Below are 25680 nucleotides of genomic sequence, written 5' to 3' on the forward strand. Positions count from 1 at the left end.
CTGATACAGTTAGTCCATGGGTCACACCCTGATACAGTTAGTCCATGGGCCACAGCCTGATACAGTTAATCCATGGGCCACACTCTGATACAGTTAGTCCATGGGCCACACCCTGATACAGTTAGTCCATGGGCCACAGCCTGATACAGTTAGTCCATGGGTCACAACCTGATACAGTTAGTCCATGGGCCACACCCTGATACAGTTAGTCCATGGGCCAAACCCTGATACCGTTAGTCCATGGGCCACACCTTGATACAGTTAGTCCATGGGTCACACCCTGATACAGTTAGTCCATGGGTCACAACCTGATACAGTTAGTCCATGGGCCACACCCTGATACAGTTAGTCCATGGGTCACAGCCTGATACAGTTAGTCCATGGGTCACACCCTGATACAGTTAGTCCATGGGCCACAGCCTGATACAGTTAATCCATGGGCCACACTCTGATACAGTTAGTCCATGGGCCACACCCTGATACAGTTAGTCCATGGGCCACACTCTGATACAGTTAGTCCATGGGCCACAGCCTGATACAGTTAGTCCATGGGTCACACCCTGATACAGTTAGTCCATGGGCCACAGCCTGATACAGTTAGTCCATGGGCCACAACCTGATACAGTTAGTCCATGGGCCACAGCCTGATACAGTTAGTCCATGGGCCACACTCTGATACAGTTAGTCCATGGGTCACAACCTGATAGTTAGTCCATGGGCCACACCCTGATACAGTTAGTCCATGGGCCACACCCTGATACTGTTAGTCCATGGGCCACACCCTGATACAGTTGGTCCATGGGTCACACCCTGATACAGTTGGTCCATGGGCCACACCCTGATACAGTTGGTCCATGGGCCACACCCTGATACAGTTAGTCCATGGGCCACACCCTGATACAGTTGGTCCATGGACCAGACCCTGATACAGTTGGTCCATGGGCCACACCCTGATACAGTTGGTCCATGGTCCAGACCCTGATACAGTTGGTCCATGGGCCACACCCTGATACAGTTGGTCCATGGTCCAGACCCTGATACAGTTAGTCCATGGGTCACACCCTGATACAGTTAGTCCATGGGTCACACCCTGATACAGTTAGTCCATGGGCCACACCCTGATACAGTTAGTCCATGGGTCACAACCTGATACAGTTAGTCCATGGGCCACACCCTGATACAGTTAGTCCATGGGCCACACCCTGATACTGTTAGTCCATGGGCCACACCCTGATACAGTTAGTCCATGGGTCACACCCTGATACAGTTAGTCCATGGGCCACACCCTGATACAGTTGGTCCATGGGCCACACCCTGATACAGTTGGTCCATGGGCCACACCCTGATACAGTTGGTCCATGGGCCAGACCCTGATACAGTTGGTCCATGGGCCACACCCTGATACAGTTGGTCCATGGTCCAGACCCTGATACAGTTGGTCCATGGGCCACACCCTGATACAGTTGGTCCATGGTCCAGACCCTGATACAGTTAGTCCATGGGTCACACCCTGATACAGTTAGTCCATGGGTCACACCCTGATACAGTTAGTCCATGGGTCACACCCTGATACAGTTAGTCCATGGGCCACACCCTGATACAGTTAGTCCATGGGCCACACCCTGATACAGTTAGTCGATGGGCCACACCCTGATACAGTTAGTCCATGGGCCACATCCAGATACAGTTAGTCCATGGGTCACACCCTGATAGTTAGTCCATGGGTCACACCCTGATACAGTTAGTCCATGGACCAGACCTTGATACAGTTAGTCCATGGGTCACAACCTGATACAGTTAGTCCATGGGCCACACCCTGATACAGTTTGTCCATGGGCGACACTGTTATGCTATTCTGGCATAATGTGTATATAATTTGTTGGACTGTGTGGCGGACATCGATATGTGAAATTTTGGATCCCTGTGTGAATTATCATTAGTGAGTGCTCTGGGCTTTATTGTTCATGGTAGGTTAGTTCTGCGTTGTGGGTATGATGATTTACCACAACCATAATATAGGTTAGAACGGAAATGTAACAATTGGGGGCTCGTCCGGGATAGATCGGTTTGATTGATTGATCGATTTGATTGATAGATCATTTGTAATTGGATCTGACTGATTGATCTGATTGGATTGGATAGATTTAATTGATCCATTGATGCATCGATGATTGAACGATGATAGATCAGTGGATGTGATCATTTAGTTTTTATGACTGATTGTTAGTTGTACAAACGGTTATGAACAATAGAGGGGTTTGTCGTTTATGAGCACACTTATTGATATTCACACATTCATTGTTACATGGATAGTATATGGTCAGTAGAGTAGGTAGTTATTAGATTTAGTTCTAGTTTAGATGAAACTGTGATAGATTCTTTTACTGTAGCACAGTTGAAAGAGCTTGCTGAATATGTAGGATTAGAGTTAGATATTGGTTTGAGGAAGGCTGAAATAAAATCAGTTATTATAGGTTATTTGAAAAATATGGCGGAAAGTGAAGACCAGATAGGTGAAAGATATGAAATTAATTCCGATATAGATGAACCTGATAGTGCTGATAGTTTAGCAATGTTAAAGCTTAAACTTGAGCTCAAGAGAGAGCAGTTAGTGTTTGAAAGGGAACAAAGACAATTAGATAGATTAGATAGAGAAAAACAGAGAGAATGGGAAGCATGCCAGCGACAACTTGATAGGGATGTTAAAGTTAAGGAATTGGATGATCGTAATCATCAGCAGTGTAGATATAATCCGGAGAAGTATATTCGGATGGTTCCCATTTTTAATGAAAATCAGGTGGATGAATATTTTAATGGTTTTGAAAAAGTAGCTGTTGGAGCTGAATGGCCAAAAAAATATTGGAGCTTGTTATTGCAGTCTGCCTTGAAGGGTAAAGCACGATAGCTTATGCTTCACTTTCTGTAGATGAATCTTCTTCATATGATGTTGTGAAGGATGTAATTCAGTGGTGTAATTCAGTCGGTAAAAGAAAAATATGAGAAATTAGAACAGTTGATTCTCATAGAAGAATTTAAGAGAGGTTTGTCTTCTGATATTGTAAATCATTTACAAGTGCATGAAACAGGCACATTGTCTGAAGCAGCCATAATGGTTGATAAGTTTGTCCTTGCGAGTCGTAAACATCATCCTGGCAATAGTCAGTTTCGAAATTTACCTCAGAACAATTCTTTCACATATAAAGATACTGGTAAGGATACTTCAATGAGGAATAAGAATCCACAGCAAGATGTTGACAATTCTCGGGATTTGAAAACATCCAATTCAGTACAATGTTATTATTGTAAAAGGATGGATCATATTAAGCGTGATTGTCAAAAGTTGAAATATGATCTTGGAAATGGTAATAGATTGAAACCCACAAACTTGGTGTCTCAGTTAGGTTTGCCTTGCAAATCTGATACACAAATTGGAAGTAAACTGAGTGAAGTTAAGATGGGTAATCCAATGTTTGAACCATTTTCAACTTCAGGTTGTGTTATTACTTCACCTGACAGTCAGAATAAGCAGTCTATTGTGATATTGCGGGATACTGGCGCTGAACAAACAATTTTACTTGAAAAAGAATTGTTAGATAAAGAAAAATCCTTTTTGGGAAAGTATATTACTTTGCACACTGTTGATGGTATTATCTCTGTCCCGTTACATAACATTGATTTGGATTGTGACCTGGTTAAAGGTAGCATTGTAGTAGCTGCGGTTAATCAAATACCAGTTGAAGGTGTGGCATTGTTGTTAGGAAATGATATAGCCAAAGAAAGGGTTATTCCTATACCTATAATGACCAGTACTCCTGAAATTGATGTAGAAACCAAAAAATTGGCTGAAACAATTGAAAATATTTTTCCTGCTTGTGTTGCAACTCGATCTCAAAGTAAAGAGTTGAAGAGGGAAAATGATACTGAGAATGAGATGGCAAAAAAAGTTTGGGATATAACTGATTTAGGAGAAACTGTGATTGGGCATGATATTGAAAATGAAACTGATGGTAATCACAAAAGTAGTCGAATCACAAAGTTAAGTGTGATAATGAAATGCCCAAACAGGGATTTGATTTATATCAGCCCGAAAAAGATTGTTCATTACAAGTTAATAATGACAATTTATGTTTAAACTTCAACCATGAGGAGTTTGTTCTTAAACAGCAAACTGATAGTGAATTGCAAAATCTTGCAAAAGAAGCTTTAGATATTTCAGAGTTACATAGTGTACCAGTTGCTTATTATTTCGAGAATAGAGTTTTGATGAGAAAGTTTCGGGATAAACATGCAGGTTTTGACAATGATTGGCAAGTAAAACACCAAATTGTTATTCCCAAAAGCTGTCGAGGCACAATACTGAGTTTAGCTCATGACGGTCCATTGTCTGGTCATTCTGCTGTGAGTAAGACTTACCAAAGAATTCTGAAACAATTTTATTGGCCTCATTTACACCTTGATGTTGTCAAATATTGTTTGACCTGTAAAACATGTCAGGTTGTTGGTAAGCCTAACCAAAGCATTAAACCAGCTCATTTGATACCAATTCCTGCAGTTGGTGAAGCCTTTAGTGAGGTTATTGTAGATTGTGTTGGACCATTACCATGCACTATTCATGGCAAAGAATATTTGTTGACAGTTCTTTATAAAAATACTCTATTTCCAGCCATACCGTTGAGTAATATTAAGGCTAAGACAGTTGTTCAGGAATTAATAAAAATATTTACCAGATATGGATTTCCAAAGATTATTCAAACTGATCAAGGAAGTAATTTCACTTCGAAATTATTTTAGCAAGCCATGGATGAATTATTTATTAATCATCACTTTTCTTCTGCTTATCATCCTGAAACTCAAGGTTCTTTGGAACGATTTCATGGAACTTTAAAGTCAATGATCAGAAAGTATTGTATGGAAACAAGTAACAACTGGGATGAAGGAATTCATTTAATGTTGTTTGCTATTAGGGATACTTATCATGAATCTTTGGGATTTACTCCATTTGAAATGTTGTATGGGCATAACATTCGTGGTCCATTACAAATGTATGAATCTTGGATAGGTTCTAAGGTGAAAAATGAAACTAATGCTTTGAAGTATGTTATGGATTTGAAAGAGCAAATGCAAACAGTTGGAGAAGTATCACAAGAAGTGTTACTGCATACTCAAAACAAGATGAAAATCTGGTTTGACAAAAAAGCTAGGAAAAGATGTTTCAGTCCAGGAGATGAAGCTCTAGTTTTGTTTCCTTTGGTCAATCAATCACTTAGTGCGAAATTTCAAGGACCTTATGTTGTTAAAGAAAAGGTCAATGCTGTTGATTATGTGATCAGTACACCTGATCGTAAAAAGAAGACCCAGCTTTGTCATATAAATATGCTAAAAGAATATCATAACCGAGAAAAGGTAATGGCGAACACTATAGTTTTAACAGGGTTAAATAGTGAGGATGAAAAACCAAAAGAAGTTTTCAGTTCAGCTGAACCAAAATTGATAAATTCGAAAGTGTTGTTGAATTTGGATGTAAAACTGAAACATTTAAGTGAAAAACAGCAAAGTGATGTTAGAAATATCATTGGTGAATTCAGTAGTATTTTTCCTGATGTTCCTAGTCGAACAAGTGTCATTGAACATGATGTTAATGTTGGTGAATCAAGGCCAATAAAACAACATGCTTATCGAGTTAGTCCTCAAAAACAGGAACTTCTTTCGAAAAGAGGTTGAATATATGATTGAGAATAATATTATTCAACCCAGTTTTAGTAACTGGAGTTCTCCTTGTTTGTTGGTTCGTAAACCTGATGGTGTTGTAAGATTTTGTACAGATTTTTGTAAAGTAAATGCCGTAACAAAATCAGATTCTTTTCCTATTCCACGAATTGATGATTGTATAGACAAAATAGGAAATGCTAACTATGTTAGTAAGTTTGATCTTCTGAAGGGTTATTGGCAAATACCGTTAACCATGAGAGCTAGAGAAATTTCTGCTTTTGTAACTGCTGATGGTCTCTTTGAATATTTAGTTTGCCTGTTTGGAATGAAAAATTCTCAGGCGACTTTCCAACGTTTGATCAATCAGATAATTGCTGGAATGCATAGATGTCAAGCTTATGTTGATGATATTGTGATTTATAGTCATGATTGGAATGAGCATGTTATCCAGATGAATGAGCTCTTTTGTAGACTTTCAAAAGCAAAGTTGACAGTCAATTTGAATAAAAGCGAGTTTGGCAAGGCTACTATAGTTTTTCTTGGGCATGTTGTTGGTGGTGGGCAGGTAAAACCACTTGAAGCCAAAGTCCAGGCTATTGATTCATTTGGCGTGACTAAAACGAAAAAAACAACTTATGAGATTTTTAGGAATAGCCGGTTATTATTGAAAGTTTTGCAGAAATTTTAGTATTGTTACTTGTTCATTAACAGATTTACTCAAGCAAAATGCTAAATATATTTGGACTAAGGAAAGTCAAAATTCCTTCAACAAGGTAAAAATGATGTTGAAAAGTAAACCTGTTCTCAATGCACCAGATTTTGGAAAACCTTTTCAATTAGCTATTGATGCTAGTGATATTGGGGCTGGTTCATTTTTGTCCCAGTATGATGATAATGGTGTATGTCATCCAGTTGCATATTTTTCCAAAAAGTTTAACTCCCATCAAAAGAAATACTCAACCGTTGAAAGAGAAACCTTGTCACTCTTATTAGCATTGAGTCATTTTGAGGTTTATTTGTGTAATCCAGTGGAACCTGTTATTGTTTGGACTGATCACAATCCTCTTGTGTTTGTACATAAAATGAGAAGTAAAAATCAGAGATTGTTAAGATGGTCTTTACAATTACAAGAATACAGTATTAAAATTTGTCACATTAAAGGACGTGAAAATGTAGTGGCAGATGCATTGTCAAGATGTTATTGATTTAGGGCAGATAATGTATGAAATTATATTTTGTGTGTTGTCAATAGTGTATAGTAATATAAGAAAATATTATTGTATGGTAGTTTAATAATTATTAGTAAATTAGTTTAACTGACCATATAATATTTATGTGTTGATAAGTGCATAATAGATATGTATAAAAATATTGATTGAAGCAATATTTTTTTTATTGGGGGTGGGGAGATGTTATGCTATTCTGGCATAGTGTGTATATAATTTGTTAGACTGCGTGGCGGACATCGATATGTGAAATTTGGATCTCTGTGTGAATTATCATTAGTGAGTGCTCTGGGCTTTATTGTTCATGGTAGGTTAGTTCTGCGTTCTGGGTATGACGATTTACCACAACCATAATATAGGTTAGAATGGGAATGTAACAACACCCTGATACAGTTAGTCCATGGGCCAGACCCTGATACAGTTAGTCCATGGGCCACACCGTGATACAGTTAGTCCATGGGCCACACCCTGATACAGTTAGTCCATGGGCCACACCCTGATACAGTTAGTCCATGGGCCACACCCTGATACAGTTAGTCCATGGGCCACACCCTGATACAGTTAGTCCATGGGCCACACCTGATACAGTTAGTCCATGGGCCACACCCTGATACAGTTAGTCCATGGGCCACACCCTGATGCAGTTGGTCCATGGGCCACACCCTGATGCAGTTGGTCCATGGGCCACACCCTGATGCAGTTGGGCCATGGGCCACACCCTGATGCAGTTGGTCCATGGGCCACACCCTGATGCAGTTGGTCCATGGGCCAGACCCTGATGCAGTTGGTCCATGGGCCACACCCTGATGCAGTTGGTCCATGGGCCAGACCCTGATGCAGTTGGTCCATGGGCCACACCCTGATGCAGTTGGTCCATGGGCCACACCCTGATGCAGTTGGTCCATGGGCCACACCCTGATGCAGTTGGTCCATGGGCCACACCCTGATGCAGTTGGTCCATGGGCCACACCCTGATGCAGTTGGTCCATGGGCCACACCCTGATGCAGTTGGTCCATGGGCCACACCCTGATGCAGTTGGTCCATGGGCCACACCCTGATGCAGTTAGTCCATGGGCCACACCCTGATACAGTAGTGTGTGACAGTCAGATTTGATTTGAATGCATTATAATGTGTTGGTACCATCACTTACTACATGTGTGTGTACGTCTGGCGGCCTGGAAAGGGTGATGGCCTGGAGAGGGTGATGGCCTGGAAAGGGTGATGGCCTGGAGAGGGTGATGGCCTGGAGAAGTTGATGGCCTGAAGAGGGTGATGGCCTGGAGAAGTTGATGGCCTGGAGAGGGTGATGGCCTGGAGAGGGTGATGGCCTGGAGAAGTTGATGGCCTGGAGAGGGTGATGGCCTGGAGAGGGTGATGGCCTGGAGAAGTTGATGGCCTGGAGAGGGTGATGGCCTGGAGAGGGTGATGGCCGGGAGAGGGTGATGGCCTGGAGAAGTTGATGGCCTGGAGAGGGTGATGGCCTGGAGAAGTTGATGTCCTGGAGAGGGTGATGTCCTGAAGAGGGTGATGGCCTGGAGAGGGTGATGGCCTGGAGAAGTTGATGGCCTGAAGAGGGTGATGGAGAAGTTGATGGCCTGAAGAGGGTGATGGCCTGGAGAGGTTGATGGCCTGGAGAGGGTGATGGCCTGAAGAGGGTGATGGCCTGGAGAAGTTGATGGCCTGAAGAGGGTGATGGCCTGGAGAAGTTGATGGCCTGGAGAGGGTGATGGCCTGAAGAGGGTGATGTTTGTGTTTCATGATTGTTAACCACTGTAATCATCACATTCCTCTGAGCACTGTTTCTACTGTACCACGCCCATGCAATCCTGTGTTGTACATGCCATGTCCAGATTGATATGTAGTTTATTGTTAGTCATCAGGGACAGAATGGTGAAATTGCATTTCTTATATTGTTAACATGCAACTGATCTCTACATTTCAAACTGAATTTTATCTCTCTACATTTCAAACTGATCTCTCTACATTTCATCTCTCTCATTTCAAACTGATCTCTCTACATTTCAAATCTCTCATTTCAAACTGATCTCTCTACATTTCAAATCTACATTTCAAACTGATCTCTCTACATTTCATCTCCCTACATTTCAAACTGATCTCTACATTTCAAACTTATCTCTCTACATTTCAAACTGATCTCTCTACATTTCAAACTGATCTCTACATTTCAAACTGATCTCTCTACATTTCAAACTGATCTCTACATTTCATCTCTACATTTTAAACTGATCTCTCTACATTTCATCTCTCTACATTTCAAACTGATCTCTACATTTCATCTCTCCACATTTCAAACTGATCTCTACATTTCAAACTGATCTCTCTACATTTCATCTCTCTACATTTCAAACTGATCTCTACATTTCATCTCTCCACATTTCAAACTGATCTCTACATTTCAAACTTATCTCTCTACATTTCAAACTGATCTCTCTACATTTCAAACTGATTCTACATTTCAGACTGATCTCTCTACATTTCAACCTGATCTCTACATTTCATCTCTCTACATTTCAAACTGATCTCTCTACATTTAATCTCTCTCCATTTCAAACTGATCTCTCTACATTTCATCTCTACATTTCAAACTGATCTCTCTACATTTCAAACTGATCTCTACATTTCATCTCTCTACATTTCAAACTAATCTCTACATTTCATCTCTCTACATTTCCAAACTGATATCTACATTTCAAACTGATCTCTACATTTCAAACTGATCTCTCTACATTTCAAACGGATCTCTCTACTTTTCCAACTGATCTCTCTACATTTCAAACTGATCTCTACATTTCAAACTGATATCTACATTTCATCTCTCTACATTTCAAACTGATCTCAACATTTCAAACTTATCTCTATATTTCAAACTGATCTCTATATTTCAAACTGATCTCTCTACAATTCAAACTGATCTCTCTACATTTCAAATCTACATTTCAAACTGATCTCTTTACATTTCATCTCTCTACATTTCAAACTGATCTCTCTACATTTTAAACTGATCTCTTTACATTTAATTTCTACATTTCAAACTAATCTCTCTACATTTCAAACTGATCTCTCTACATTTCATCTCTCTACATTTCAAACTTATCTCTCTACATTTCAAACTGATCTCTACATTTCAAACTAATCTCTCTACATTCAAACTGAACTCTCTACATTTCAAACTGATCTCTCTACATTTCAAACTGATCTCTCTACATTTCATCTCTCTACATTTCAAACTTATCTCTCTACATTTCAAACTGATCTCTACATTTCAAACTAATCTCTCTACATTCAAACTGAACTCTCTACATTTCAAACTGATCTCTCTACATTTCATCTCTCTACATTTCAAACTGATCTCTACATTTCATCTCTCCACATTTCAAACTGATCTCTACATTTCAAACTTATCTCTACATTTCAAACTGATCTCTCTACATTTCAAACTGATTCTACATTTCAGACTGATCTCTCTACATTTTAACCTGATCTCTACATTTCATCTCTCTACATTTCAAACTGATCTCTCTACATTTAATCTCTCTACATTTCAAACTGATCTCTCTACATTTCATCTCTACATTTCAAACTGATCTCTCTACATTTCAAACTGATCTCTACATTTCATCTCTCTACATTTCAAACTAATCTCTACATTTCATCTCTCTACATTTCCAAACTGATATCTACATTTCAAACTGATCTCTACATTTCAAACTGATCTCTCTACATTTCAAACTGATCTCTCTACATTTCAAACGGATCTCTCTACTTTTCCAACTGATCTCTCTACATTTCAAACTGATCTCTACATTTCAAACTGATCTCTACATTTCATCTCTCTACATTTCAAACTGATCTCAACATTTCAAACTTATCTCTATATTTCAAACTGATCTCTATATTTCAAACTGATCTCTCTACAATTCAAACTGATCTCTCTACATTTCAAATCTACATTTCAAACTGATCTCTTTACATTTCATCTCTCTACATTTCAAACTGATCTCTCTACATTTTAAACTGATCTCTTTACATTTAATTTCTACATTTCAAACTAATCTCTCTACATTTCAAACTGATCTCTCTACATTTCATCTCTCTACATTTCAAACTTATCTCTCTACATTTCAAACTGATCTCTACATTTCAAACTAATCTCTCTACATTCAAACTGAACTCTCTACATTTCAAACTGATCTCTCTACATTTCATCTCTACACTTCAAACTGATCTCTCTACATTTCAAATGGATCTCTCTACATTTCAAACTGATCTCTCTACATTTCATCTCTCTACATTTCAAACTGATCTCTACATTTCATCTCTCTACATTTCAAACTGATCTCAACATTTCAAACTTATCTCTATATTTCAAACTGATCTCTATATTTCAAACTGATCTCTCTACATTTCAAACTGATCTCTACATTTCAAACTGATCTCTCTACATTTCAAATCTACATTTCAAACTGATCGCTCTACATTTCAAACTGATCTCTCTACATTTCAAACTAATCTCTCTACATTTCAAACTGATGTCTCTACATTTCAAACGGATCTCTCTACATTTCCAACGGATCTCTCTACTTTTCCAACTGATCTCTCTACATTTCAAACGGATCTCTCTACATTTCAAATGGATCTCTCTACATTTTAAACTGATCTCTCTACATTTGAAACTGATCTCTCTACATTTCAAACTGATCTCTTTACATTTCAAACTGCACCTCTGATTTTTTAAAAAGTAAAATGGTGGGACGATCTCATTACATTGTAACCAGATGAAGAAGATCCCATCATGTCCCTAGCTAATGAAGTTACTCAGGACATCCTCTGTTCACACAGAAGACCATGTCATTAATCACCAGTATGTCTTTTCTGTGATAGTCTGTAAGCTTGATAATTCTAACATACATGTAACCATTCTTCCTGTTTCGTCACATAGATCCTTTTCAAAGAAAAAAAAGAAAGAAATGTTTTATTTAATGACGCACTCAACACATTTTATTTACGGTTATATGGCGTCAGACATATGGTTATGGACCACACAAATCTTGAGAGGAAACCCGCTGTCGCCACTACATGGGCTACTCTTTCCGATTAGCAGCAAGGGATCTTTTATTTGCACTTCCCACAGGAAGCACTCACTCAGGGTTTTGAGTCGGTATCTGGATTAAAAATCCCATGCCTCGACTGGGATCCGAACCCAGTACCTACCAGCCTGTAGACCGATGACCTAACCACGATGCCACCAAGGCTGGTAGATCCTTTTCACGTCTAGTAACAAAGACATAATATTTCATGTGATGACTTGTATACTAGTATCTATCATAATTTTGGTGTAATGTTTTATGTTAAGTAATACATGTAACATCTTCCTGATGTTAAACTAGTGTAGAAATGGAAGCATACATGGTTGTTGGTAGTACTAAACCAAATAACATCCAGCTAGGTCAAAGGTCGAGGTGCTCCTAACTTTTGATGGAGCAGTTACTACCACAGGTCCTGCCATTGGTGATACATGTGAGTGTTTGTTGTGATACAATGTTGGTTCATCTGGCCAGTAAATTCCTGTAGTTTAATTTGAACTAGTGTCAATGTACCAACTACCATTGTGCTTGAAACATGTGCGGGGTCCTGCCATTGGTGATACATGTGAGTGTTTGTTGTGATACAATGTTGGTTCATCTGGCCAGTAAATTCCTGTAGTTTAATTTGAACTAGTGTGAATGTACCAACTACCATTGTGCTTGAAACATGTGCGGGGTCCTGCAAAACATAGCATGACAATTTTTGTGTGGAACTAAGGTAGTCATGCATAGACACTACCCGTTATTTCTGAAATAAGCAGCTTAACCCCCAATTGTTTTCTGATTTACTTTAAGGGTGAGGAGTGGTAGGATTTATATCCATGGTGTACATGTCAATTGATACGCTGCAGATATGATTTTTAGCCACACGTTACTATTGTCACCTATGGGATTTGATTTGGTGGTATACACCCTGTAGTGTCATGTTTGAAACAATCAGAAATCATGCATACTGAAACAGTTCCAGTTTCCAAAGTCTTCATATTGTCAATGTGTGAGGAACTGCTGGACTGTAGTCCCAGCAATAACCTGCGTAACGTCTTGTGCATGTAAACTAGATGTCAGCAAGTTGAAGAAAACAAAGTGATCATTCTCTGGGTATGTGGTCATTCTCTGTGTACGTGGTCATTCTCTGTGTACGTGATCATTCTTTGTGTACGTGGTCATTCTCTGTGTACATGATCATTCTTTGGGTACGTGACCAAACGATGTGTTCTAAGTTCATCAAATGCATCATATTAATATCTCTCTGTAGAAATTTGTTATGGGGCACATTCATGACTGTGTGGTTTTGTTTTTAGATCATAATTCTTTGCTGTTTTTATGAATCCCAAACATGCTCGTGTCGGTATGTTTCTATTTTTGAACCATAAATCTTCATTTCTGCTTTATGAATCTCATGCATGCTCATTCTCTATGTTTTTATTTCTGAACCATAATTCTTCATTTCTTCTTTCATGAATCACGTCCATAATGACTTCTCTATCCATGTATTAATGCACGTGGCATGTTAATAATTATTTTTCCTATTTTCTATTTTATGTGCCAGTGCTGGCTGGGTTCTCGAATGTCATTAGAGCTCGGCAGTATGAGATTACTGTGTGCGTGCATGCTCCCTGATCACAGACATGTTTTATTGTGGCCCACTCCACCTGTGATGTTTGCCGTGGAGCTAATGCAATAAGTGTGCCCAGCGGACCACGGTGCAGCACGAGATGTGGCTCGCAGTACCTTATTGAGTTAGTCCAAACACAAGAGACAGTCTTTTGCATGCCATTCCCTATTAATGTCAATATACGCTTTCTTGTGTATTACGAGAAAAATCTTTTAGCTGCTCTGTGCTAAACTGCCGCCGTTTTTACTCGTCTGGCAGTGTGCCAGTTTGTAAGAAATTTTACAACTTTTTTCAAGAAGAATGGCTGTAGAAGAGAGGGTATTTAAACTTATTTCCATGAAAGAAGTGTTTGTTTAATGACTCTGACAATCAAAGACATTATGTTAATTAAGAATTTCCTTTTCTTGTTTCACTGTCACCTTTGTTTTGTAACCAGGGCATTGTTTTGGATACACTATGTTTCTAGACTCCGATAATGGGCACCATTCCACACCATTCTACAGAGGTTATGTTGGTTTTTATTCACAATTTTGGAGTAAAAAATTTGCAGTCTGAATGTAAATCTCATTTACTTGACAAACCTAACATTTTGTAAAGCACAATAGATATATTTATTTGAATAAACACAAGTTCATGTATATACATATATATAGCATTACTTTTTTAATTCTAATAAATACAAGTATATACATATATATAGCATTACTTTTTTAATTCTAATAAATACAAGTATATACATATATATAGCATTACTTTTTAAATTCTAACATGTTTTTGAAATGAAACTAAAAATTCCCATTTTTGATAAAACGACGCTAAAATTTCCGATTTCAAAGCCATGGGTGTCGTCAAATTTTAGAAATAAAACCCTGACTGCTGGTTTAGAGGTTTGCTTTTATTCACTATATAACTGAAACCCTGACTGCTGGTTCTAGAGGTTTGCTTTTATTCACTATATAACTGAAACCCTGACTGCTGGTTCTGAGGTTTGCTTTTAATCACTATATAACTGAAACCCTGACTGCTGGTTCTGAGGTTTGCTTTTAATCACTATATAACTGAAACCCTGACTGCTGGTTCAGAGGTTTGCTTTTAATCACTATATAACTGAAACCCTCACTGCTGGTTCTGAGGTTTGCTTTTAATCACTATATAACTGTAACCCTCACTGCTGGTTCAGAGGTTTGGTTTTAATCACTATATAACTGAAACCCTCACTGCTGGTTCTGAGGTTTGGTTTTAATCACTATATAACTGTAACCCTGACCGCTGGTTCTGAGGTTTGGTTTTAATCACTATATAACTGAAACCCTCACTGCTGGTTCTGAGGTTTGGTTTTAATCACTATATAACTGAAACCCTCACTGCTGGTTCTGAGGTTTGAGGTTTGGTTTTAATCACTATATAACTGAAACCCTCACTGCTGGTTCTGAGGTTTGGTTTTAATCACTATATAACTGTAACCCTGACCGCTGGTTCTGAGGTTTGGTTTTAATCACTATATAACTGAAACCCTCACTGCTGGTTCTGAGGTTTGGTTTTAATCACTATATAACTGAAACCCTCACTGCTGGTTCTGAGGTTTGGTTTTAATCACTATATAACTGTAACCCTCACTGCTGGTTCTGAAGTTTGGTTTTAATCACTATATAACTGAAACCCTGACTGCTGGTTCTGAGGTTTGGTTTTAATCACTATATAACTGAAACCCTGACTGCTGGTTCTGAGGTTTGGTTTTAATCACTATATAACTGAAATCCTGACTGCTGGTTCTGAGGTTTGCTTTTAATCACTATATAACTGAAACCCTCACTGCTGGTTCTGAGGTTTGGTTTTAATCACTATATAACTGAAACCCTCACTGCTGGTTCTGAGGTTTGGTTTTAATCACTATATAACTGAAACCCTGACTGCTGGTTCTGAGGTTTGGTTTTAATCACTATATAACTGTAACCCTGACCGCTGGTTCTGAGGTTTGGTTTTAATCACTATATAACTGAAACCCTCACTGCTGGTTCTGAGGTTTGCTTTTAATCACTATATAACTGTAACCCTCACTGCTGGTTCAGAGGTTTGGTTTTAATCACTATATAACTGAAACCCTCACTGCTGGTTCTGAGGTTTGGTTTTAATCACTATATAACTGAAACCCTCACTGCTGGTTCTGAGGTTTGGTTTTAATCACTATATAACTGTAACCCTCACTGCTGGTTCTGAAGTTTGGTTTTAATCACTATATAACTGAAACCCTGACTGCTGGTTCTGAGGTTTGGTTTTAATCACTATATAACTGAAACCCTGACTGCTGGTTCTGAGGTTTGGTTTTAATCACTATATAACTGAAATCCTCACTGCTGGTTCTGAGGTTTGCTTTTAATCACTATATAACTGAAACCCTCACTGCTGGTTCTGAGGTTTGCTTTTAATCACTATATAACTGAACAAGAATCCTGGAAACCCCCCCATAAAAAAACCCCATTGGTCATTGAAGATAAAAAGTAAAATGTTTTAAACTCTGTTCTACTCTACCATCACACATAAGTAAAATGTACCTGCATAGTAGTACACAAATTATGCACTTGAATGTGTTTTACGAACATTTCTGATCAGAATGATGGAAACTCATAGAGGTATCATGTAAACCAGTTCTCAAAAAGTGTACCACGATATGTAATATTGCAACTTTTGTATTGCAATAAACTGATAAACCAGTAATATATTGCCCACCCCTAGTGCTTACATATTATGAACTGTTTCACGGATCTTGTGAAGAGTTATTTCCCATTGCTTGCATATTTAATTTTACCAATTAGTAATATAATATGTAATAAATTACTAACAAAGAAATAGGAAAAAAAACCATAATTTGCCAGTATGTTAATGAACAGACTTGTTATAATCTTTATGTGCACTGGCACAGTGTGCTTTATTGTGCTAAATATCCCATTCTGTGCTGACATGGTTTGTAATTTCATCTTGTATGTGTTTTGGGTGACTTTCTTTAACTGGCCTCAGACCACAATTAATTTCGCTATATGTTTCTATATAGCCTTAGTGGCTATAACATTTTTATTAATATCAGCAGGCCCGTGAAGTTTTGTATGTACCTTTGCCTGCATGGGGGACACACACCCTGAAAAGGACAACCCCTGTTGTCCAGCTCTTTCTCCCAGCATATTGGTTTAAACAGACACACCCTCTAAACCAGGCCGGAGTACACCCATTTTACACAAAAAGCACTACTTTTGCATGGGCCGGAATTACCACAAACAAGTCTTCAATGTCAACAAGTTACACATGTTTACAAACTACATGCTATCCCCTGTCACTTCAGTCAAACAGTTGCCACTTCATAGCTGTCTGCCATGAAATAATCACAGTCAAACAGCAGACTACTTGCGCGGTGAAACTTCCGGATTTTGGACAACCAAATGGGAAGATAACTGTAATCTGAGGCCTATCAGTCCATTTTTTCCCCTAAAAACTGGCCCACACTAATGCATTCCAATGATATACATATTAAAGCAATGCTCGGTAAGTATCGGTATGTCACCTTTAAACTGAGAGTATACAGAGGCTGTGTTAAAACACCTACCACAGTGCCTTGCCATGGCCAATTTTAGCAATGGAAACTTGAGGGACACCAACTTCAAAATGTAATAACTTTATCAAATTTTGGAATTTCTTCATACAATGAGCAGCTATTTTTTCTTCTACATATGTTCTATCTGCACAGTGTTGTCTTGGAAAGATTTTGAAATATTTAAAGGAAAAAAAATCAATCATTAGATTTTACTTCATTTTTAATTAAATATTAAACTTAAATTTAAATTTTTGAAAAACAAAAAAATCTAAAACTGTAAAATTTTGCATTTTAGATATGATAAGTGGAGGCTTAGTAAAGATATGGTGACTGAATTCATGATCCATTATTAGAAATGTGTCAGAGGGATGGTGAAAGTCACAAAATTGGGGCCATTTGCAACAAATGTTTACACACTAATTTCAGGGAAAATTAGACATGATAGGCCTCATATTCAATTTTGACCTGCTGTATTTACTTAATCTACTTCATTTACTGTATTAGACATGTAGCCACTTTGTAAAAGGCAAAACAGTCCATATAAATGCATATTAATATGAATATGCCCTACAGATATTACTTAGGTATACACCATAATATTTTTTTTGTTGACGACAACTTTGAAAATGAAGATTTTGTCACAAAATGCTGATATAAATCCTACCAAGAGGTACTTGCACCATATTTTTCAGTTTCCAGTGATAACTGTTAACAAGTGTAGTCATGTGCCAGTGTCTGGGATACCTCAGTGTAGTATTTCTTGATTGGAAGGATGTTTGTAGTAATGACCACTGAATATGCATTATGGATTATTCTGCCATATGTATTACAAGCCAAATGTTAACCTTTTTGGCACATTTTCTGCAATAAACTTGACAAGTATACCAGCATCTGATTACTGAACACAATAAATACATTCAGACAGCATAGAATATTAGCCTATTAGATTTTCTAAGGATAAAAGACCATTTTTGAAAAATGACTGAAATGTGTAATTTACATAAATGTAGGTGAAATGTATTATTAGAGTACTTAATCTTGTTAAAAACTGTATACTATTTATTTAAAGTGTTTAATTACATTTAGTAGTGATATATTCATTATATTTAGATCTTCTGTCCAATTGCAATAATTGAGAAACTCTTTAAAATTCAATATGTAAAAAAAATCAAAATCTCAATATTGACTAACAAAATCCAACTTTTGCTCTTTTTTACCAAATTATTAGCTCAAAACTGTTAAAAAATATTGCAACAACCTGTAGTAACATCAGAGGTCATTTTATGCTATTTTGGAGGATATTGAAATTTAAAAGTTGAAACTTTTAATTTTAATTTTTAATAAATTCAAAAAAAAATGTTTTTTAATTTAATAAAATATTTAGAAAATAAATAAATTAGTTTTCATATTCCTTGTGGTATGCACAATCAGTCTGTGTAATTTCACCTCTCTGGTTATAATACTTTCATCAGAATCAAGCATTTAACCGGTGTAATGTGTGAACTATATCAGGCCTCAGACCACAATTAATTTCGCTATATGTTTCTATATAGCCTTAGTGGCTATAACATTTTTATTAATATCAGCAGGCCCGTGAAGTTTTGTATGTACCTTTGCCTGCATGGGGGACACACACCCTGAAAAGGACAACCCCTGTTGTCCAGCTCTTTCTCCCAGCATATTGGTTTAAACAGACACACCCTCTAAACCAGGCCGGAGTACACCCATTTTACACAAAAAGCACTACTTTTGCATGGGCCGGAATTACCACAAACAAGTCTTCAATGTCAACAAGTTACACATGTTTACAAACTACATGCTATCCCCTGTCACTTCAGTCAAACAGTTGCCACTTCATAGCTGTCTGCCATGAAATAATCACAGTCAAACAGCAGACTACTTGCGCGGTCAAACTTCCGGATTTTGGACAACCAAATGGGAAGATAACTGTAATCTGAGGCCAACTTCATCCAGTCGTCATGTATATATCAGCCAAGATGTAGTATCTTCCTTACAACCACCAACGTGATGTGATGGTTTTGTACAATTGAAATACGTCTCTAGAATATTAATCGGACATGGTCAGAAACTGATACAAATAAAACGACAGACTCGTTGAATGTTCACCATAAAACTTTGAAATACTGATGCTGACGGAAGCAGATAGTTACATTGAGGCAAACGAATTGAGTTATTCTTTATCAACAAAGTTTGAGTTATGTAAGTTTGATGTTTCTTTTATTCGCCATGCGTTTAATTAGTTCCGAGTATTGATCCCAGTGCTGGAGGTAAAAATATCTGGTGCTGTAAAAACGTGCTGCAATTTAACGATGATCTGATGATGAGGACATTGAACGCTACTCTAAAAACGTGCTGCAGTTGGATGGTGATCTGATGATGAGAACATTGAACGCAACTCTAAAACATGCTGCACTGGATGATGATCTGATGATGAGGACATTGAACACAACTATATCAATGTGTGCTTAAATTGTAGGGTGGGACATAGCCCAGTGGTAAAGTGCTCGCTTGATGCATGGTCAGTCTGGGATCAATCCCCGTCGGTTGGCCCCATTGGATTATTTCTCGTTCCAGCCAATGCACCATGACTGGTATATCAAAGGCTGTGGTATGTGCTATCCTGTCTGTGGGAAGGTGCATTTAAAAGATCCCTTGCTACTAATGGAAAAATGTAGTAGGTTTCCTCTCTATATTAGACCTTGTGTCACAATGGCCAAATGTTAGACATATAATAGCTGATGATTAATAGATCAATGTGCTCTAATGGTGTCATTAAACAAAAAAAAACTTTTTTCTTAAATTGTACATCTGAGCCATTACCTGCCTGTGTTAATGTGTGATTGTCACACTGTGGAAATATAACTAGATCGACTCTATTCAACTCCAGATAAAGCTTAACTCTAATCTGTCTTTTTCAGCTTGTTTTTTCTTCTTTTTCTGCCATCATTCTGAGGATAAAAAAAATCCTTCATCCGATAATTTCTTGAGACATTTTTGTTTGGAATTAGCGTGAGGATAGCGTAATGTCCATCGATTGGCTCGTTATTCCGCCTAGATTATGATTGATAAAAGTTGTGTGTAGTGCTGACAGTTGCGATATAGGCATTTAAATCTGGTGATTACATTGATGCACACAGTAGATTGGTCATTTACATCAGGGAGGAACGAACAGGCGGAACGATGTTGGTGGAATCACTGAGCAAATGATGGAAGTTTGTGATGTGTGAAGCAGTAAATGAAGGGCACTGGAGTAGAAACCCGCTGCTGCCTGTTTGATTCTGCTTGTTTATTCTAATTAGCTGCAATCACTGTTGGCGTGTGTGCTGTCGGCTGTCGGCATGTTCAACTCATGTTACGTACTAAGAGCCATCTTTGCATGATGTGTAGCGTTAATATGGCAGATGAACTTTGGTTTATGGTGGCTATTAGCAAACCTGTCAGTCATAACAGATTTTAAAGATGCATAGGACCAAGAAATTCTCTTCAAACTCTTTCCATTAATGTCCTCCTTTTGTACAAAGCACCACTAAAAGTAATGACCTTTTTTTTTTCATTCTTCTCGTAGAAGCCTTGTTGAGCTTGAGAGAAGTTCTTATTGAGCCTGAACACTTCACAACTTGTAGCTACATGGGACTGACGAGAAATCAGTAGAATCACGAGAAATCAGTGGAATCACGGGCAGATGTTTTAAAAAAAAAACACCCCCCCCCCCCCCCCCCCCCCAAATTGATCAATATTTGTCCTTCCATGCAGTCAGTCATTCATTATAACCAAAACATTTAAATAATTTAGTTTGTTGTTTTAAAATGTTTACCAAGACCTAGTAAAAACCCCACCAGGTAGTGAAAAACCACACAATGAAAATGAATTTAATTTGACCAATTTGCTAAAAATAGTACTTTTATCATTTCCTTTTTCTATCCTTTTTTTTTATATTGCTCTTTTTTTAAACAGTATGAATGAAACTAATTTGAGAGTGAATTGTTGTTAGGTTTTGCTTGCAAGCAACAATCAAAAAGTGGATGTTACTAATAAATAGAGCTCATTATGCGAGTCTATTTCTGTACTGTCAGTGTCGTATGTTGGCATTATGCGAGTCTATTTCTGTACTGTCAGTGTCGTATGTTGGCATTATGCGAGTCTATTTCTGTACTGTCAGTGTCGTATGTTGGCATTATGCGAGTCTATTTCTGTACTGTCAGTGTCGTATGTTGGCATTATGCGAGTCTATTTCTGTACTGTCAGTGTCGTATGTTGGCATTAGTACATGTCGTAACCTAGGGGCAGGACTCACTTGATGCATGGTCAGTCTAGGATCGATTCCCGTCAGTGGGCCCATTGGGTTATTTCTTGTTCCAGCCAATGCACCACGATTGGTATATCAAAGGCAGTGGTATGTGCTATCCTGTCTGTAGGATGGTGCATATAAAAGATCCCTTGCTACTAATGGGAAAATATAGCTGGTTTCCTTTCTAAGACTATACGTCAAAATTACCAAATGTTTGACATCCAATAGCCGATGATTAATAAATCAATGTGCTCTAGTGGTGTTGTTAAAGAAAACAAATTTTAACTTTGTCTTTGTGATCTGAGTGCATTTTGCAATTTCTCCCTTCAGCTGCCAATGGTCATATTGGCTAGGACTGCGTGTTCATCAAGTGATAATCTTTTACTTGTCCATCCCAAGGTCCTGATAATCTAACCCCAATCTTTTAAACATTTGAAAATTAATTAGCAACTACTGTTTTATGTTTTAAAAATATGTATCATCTCTGAAACTTGCATAGCAAATTGTGACAAGATACTGAATCTTCACACTACCTTTTCTTGCAGTATACTGTTGACAGTCTTGTTTTGTTCTTGCAGTATATTGATGACAGACTTGTTTTGTTCTTGCAGTATATAGTTGACAGACTTGTTTTGTTCTTGCAGTACATTGTTGACAGTCTTGTTTTGTTCTTGCAGTATATTGTTGACAGACGTGTTTTGTTCTTGCAGTATATAGTTGACAGACTTGTTTTGTTCTTGCAGTATATAGTTGACAGTCTTGTTTTCAGGGGTGGGGAAAAATAAAATTGTCAATCGGTCCCACTTGATGTCGTCACTACCGGGGGGTGTGGGAGGAATTAAAAAAAAAAAAAAAAAAAAAAAAAAAAAAAAAGAAACCGATATTTGCCAAATAGTTTTTTTAAAAATCATAGTGATATTTCTATAGTTTATCTTGAAGCATGAACGCAAAACGATTGACATGAAAAAAAAAAAAAAAAAAAAAAAAATAATTAATCACATATGATCAGTGAAAACCCCCACAAATTGTATATATTTTACATAATAGAATAAATAATATAAAAAAGGAATAAAAGTTATGAATTTTAATTCCCATATATGTATAAAAAGTACGAGTATTCAGTACTGTATCTTGAAAATTAATAAAAGATGGCACCATTGAAGCGTTTGACAGCCTGAGCTAGCACATGTTTAGACAAAGAGAGTAATAACGTCATCACTGATTGGATGAAATTTGACCTCTACTGGCTCTTGAGTTAACAGTACATGTAGCTGTTCTGCTTACTCCCACTTGTTAAAAAAAAAGGTGGAAACCTTTTGTTAATTTTAAAATCCTTTATAATTATTGGATACACTACATTGAACAGTCAACAATAAATACATTTATAGATTATTTCATTTTATTTTATGCTATTTTAAGCAGTTTGTATTGCACAAAAGCCTCTTGCTTCGGGCTAGGACACTCGACCCGACAGAGCTCTGTACACAGGTGTTGACAGATGTTGATTGTAACCAGTTGCAAATTCTGGGTCCTTTTTTTTAATTGGAGTGTAATACATTGATGGCTCTCTAAACCAAGAATGGTGCTATCGTTAATGTCTGTGTAATCTCTTGACCGACTCAGCGACTTTGACAAATGTCTAGCCTAGTGGCAGTCGATTGACACTACTGTAGGTCCGACTTCAGTGACTGGCGATATACTTAGGCAGACTTTAAAATCACAAACGTCTGAAACACCAGACCACTATTGACCACTATTTATTTATTATTTTAAATCATGCACGAGATACCGATGTCTGGGCTGGCCGGTCCGCTTGACCGATAGGAATTTGTTCCAATAATAGAAATGAACAGGTGCTTCGGACCGACAAGAATGACAAAAGTGGGACCGGCAAATGCGCGTTTTAAAAAAAACATTTCGGTCTCAGAGATCGAGAATCGGTCCCAGACCGGGAAAAAAGGGCTTTTCCCCATCCCTGCTTGTTTTGTTCTTGCAGTATATTGTTGAGTCTTGTTTTGTTCTTGCAGTACATTGTTGACAGACTTGTTTTGTTCTTGCAGTACATTGTTGACAGACTTGTTTTGTTCTTGCAGTACATTGTTGACAGACGTGTTTTGTTCTTGCAGAATATTGTTGACAGACTTGTTTTGTTCTTGCAGTACATTGTTGACAGACTTGTTTTGTTCTTGCAGTACATTGTTGACAGACTTGTTTTGTTCTTGCAGTACATTGTTGACAGACTTGTTTTGTTCTTGCAGTACATTGTTGAGTCTTGTTTTGTTCTTGCAGTACATTGTTGACAAGACTTGTTTTGTTCTTGCAGTACATTGTTGACAGACTTGTTTTGTTCTTGCAGTACATTGTTGACAGACTTGTTTTGTTCTTGCAGTACATTGTTGACAGTCTTATTTTGTTCTTGCAGTACATTGTTGACAGACTTGTTTTGTTCTTGCAGTACATTGTTGACAGACTTGTTTTGTTCTTGCAGTACATTGTTGACAGACTTGTTTTGTTCTTGCAGTACATTGTTGACAGTCTTGTTTTGTTCTTGCAGTACATTGTTGACAGTCTTGTTTTGTTCTTGCAGTACATTGTTGAGTCTTGTTTTGTTCTTGCAGTATATTGTTGACAGTCTTGTTTTGTTCTTGCAGTACATTGTTGACAGACTTGTTTTGTTCTTGCGGTACATTGTTGACAGACTTGTTTTGTTCTTGCAGTACATTGTTGACAGACTTGTTTTGTTCTTGCGGTACATTGTTGACAGACTTGTTTTGTTCTTGCGGTACATTGTTGACAGACTTGTTTTGTTCTTGCAGTACATTGTTGACAGACTTGTTTTGTTCTTGCAGTACATTGTTGACAGACTTGTTTTGTTCTTGCAGTATATTGTTACAGACTTGTTTTGTTCTTGCAGTATATTGTTGACAGACTTGTTTTGTTCTTGCAGTACATTGTTGACAGACTTGTTTTGTTCTTGCAGTATATTGGCACATTGGATGTACCGCGTCCCAGTAGCAGGGTGGAGATCGTCGCGGCCATGAGAAGGATACGGGTCAGTGTTTATAATAAATTTTCTACTTCGTTGGTTTTAGGGCATACTGTTTGAAGCCAAATTAGCCAGTTATCTCTTTTTAACAAAAAAGAAAGTATGTGTACATTTCATTTATGAAAATTGTCTCAAGTTTAAACCCATTCAGAGTGACCTGTGTGTTAATTGTAAGTTACATAAAAGCTTGAATTCTTGTTATCAAGTTTTGAATATAACACTCACAAAGACATTCTTAGTCATGTTTTGTAATGAAATGTTTATAAGATATTTCATATATTCTTTAACATAACTCATAACAAAATTCTTATAATTGTGTTCTTAAACATAACTGATAAATAAATTCTTATGATTGTGTTTTTGAACATAAATCTTAAATACATTTTTATGAGCATGTTCTTGAACCTAACTTATAATATAAATTCTTATAATTGTATTCTTAAACATAATTTGAAAATAAATTTCTTATAATTATGATCTTGAACAGAAGTTAAAAAATTTAAATAAATTCTTGTTTTTTAACTGAACTTGTTTTTGGTATAAATAAAGAATAACTAGTTAATGACGTCAGACATCGGCTTTATCCTGTGAAGGTAAGATAAAGAATAACTAGTTAATGACGTCAGACATCGGCTTTATCCTGTGAAGGTAAGATAAAGAATAACTAGTTAATGACGTCAAACATCGGCTTTATCCTGTGAAGGTAAGATTGGAAATTTCTCATTCAGCCTGAACAGGATAAAGCCAATATCCGACATCATTAACTAGTTATTATCTTTATCCTGCAGACCATAAAAATGAAGGGGAAAAGCTATTATTTCTGTTATTTCAGTCAAAATGTACGATGACCTTGAGGTCAAATGAGCGATTTTGTAATGTAGCTATGTGTGTGACGTCATACGAGTGATGTCAAAAGTTGTATCCTGCTACTACTAGATATCACTTTGCTTTATCCATCAGCATATTCTGTCAAGAGAAATGGTGGTTGCAGGATGAATTCTTGTAAATTATCTTCTTGGACATAACTTATAAATAAATGCTTCTTATATGTTTTAACGTAACACTTTTTATAAAATTCTTATTAT

The 25680-nt window shown here is 37.4% G+C and overlaps 1 protein-coding gene across 3 annotated transcripts in view; it reads left to right on the forward strand.

The window, feature by feature from the left end:
* LOC121382925 (carboxyl-terminal PDZ ligand of neuronal nitric oxide synthase protein-like) overlaps positions 1 to 25680 on the forward strand; it is a 203894-nt gene that overhangs the window by 74514 nt on the left and 103700 nt on the right. For all 3 annotated transcript variants that reach the window (XR_005959236.1, XM_041512605.1, XM_041512606.1), the window contains exon 2: positions 24530 to 24601. Coding sequence is in view for 2 of the 3 variants with exons in the window: in XM_041512605.1 (XP_041368539.1) it covers positions 24530 to 24601 (72 nt within the window). In the remaining variant the exon portion in view is untranslated. The remainder of the gene's footprint in view (positions 1 to 24529; positions 24602 to 25680) is intronic.

This window comes from Gigantopelta aegis, chromosome 10 (assembly GCF_016097555.1).
Source record: "Gigantopelta aegis isolate Gae_Host chromosome 10, Gae_host_genome, whole genome shotgun sequence".
NCBI lineage: Eukaryota > Metazoa > Mollusca > Gastropoda > Neomphalida > Peltospiridae > Gigantopelta > Gigantopelta aegis.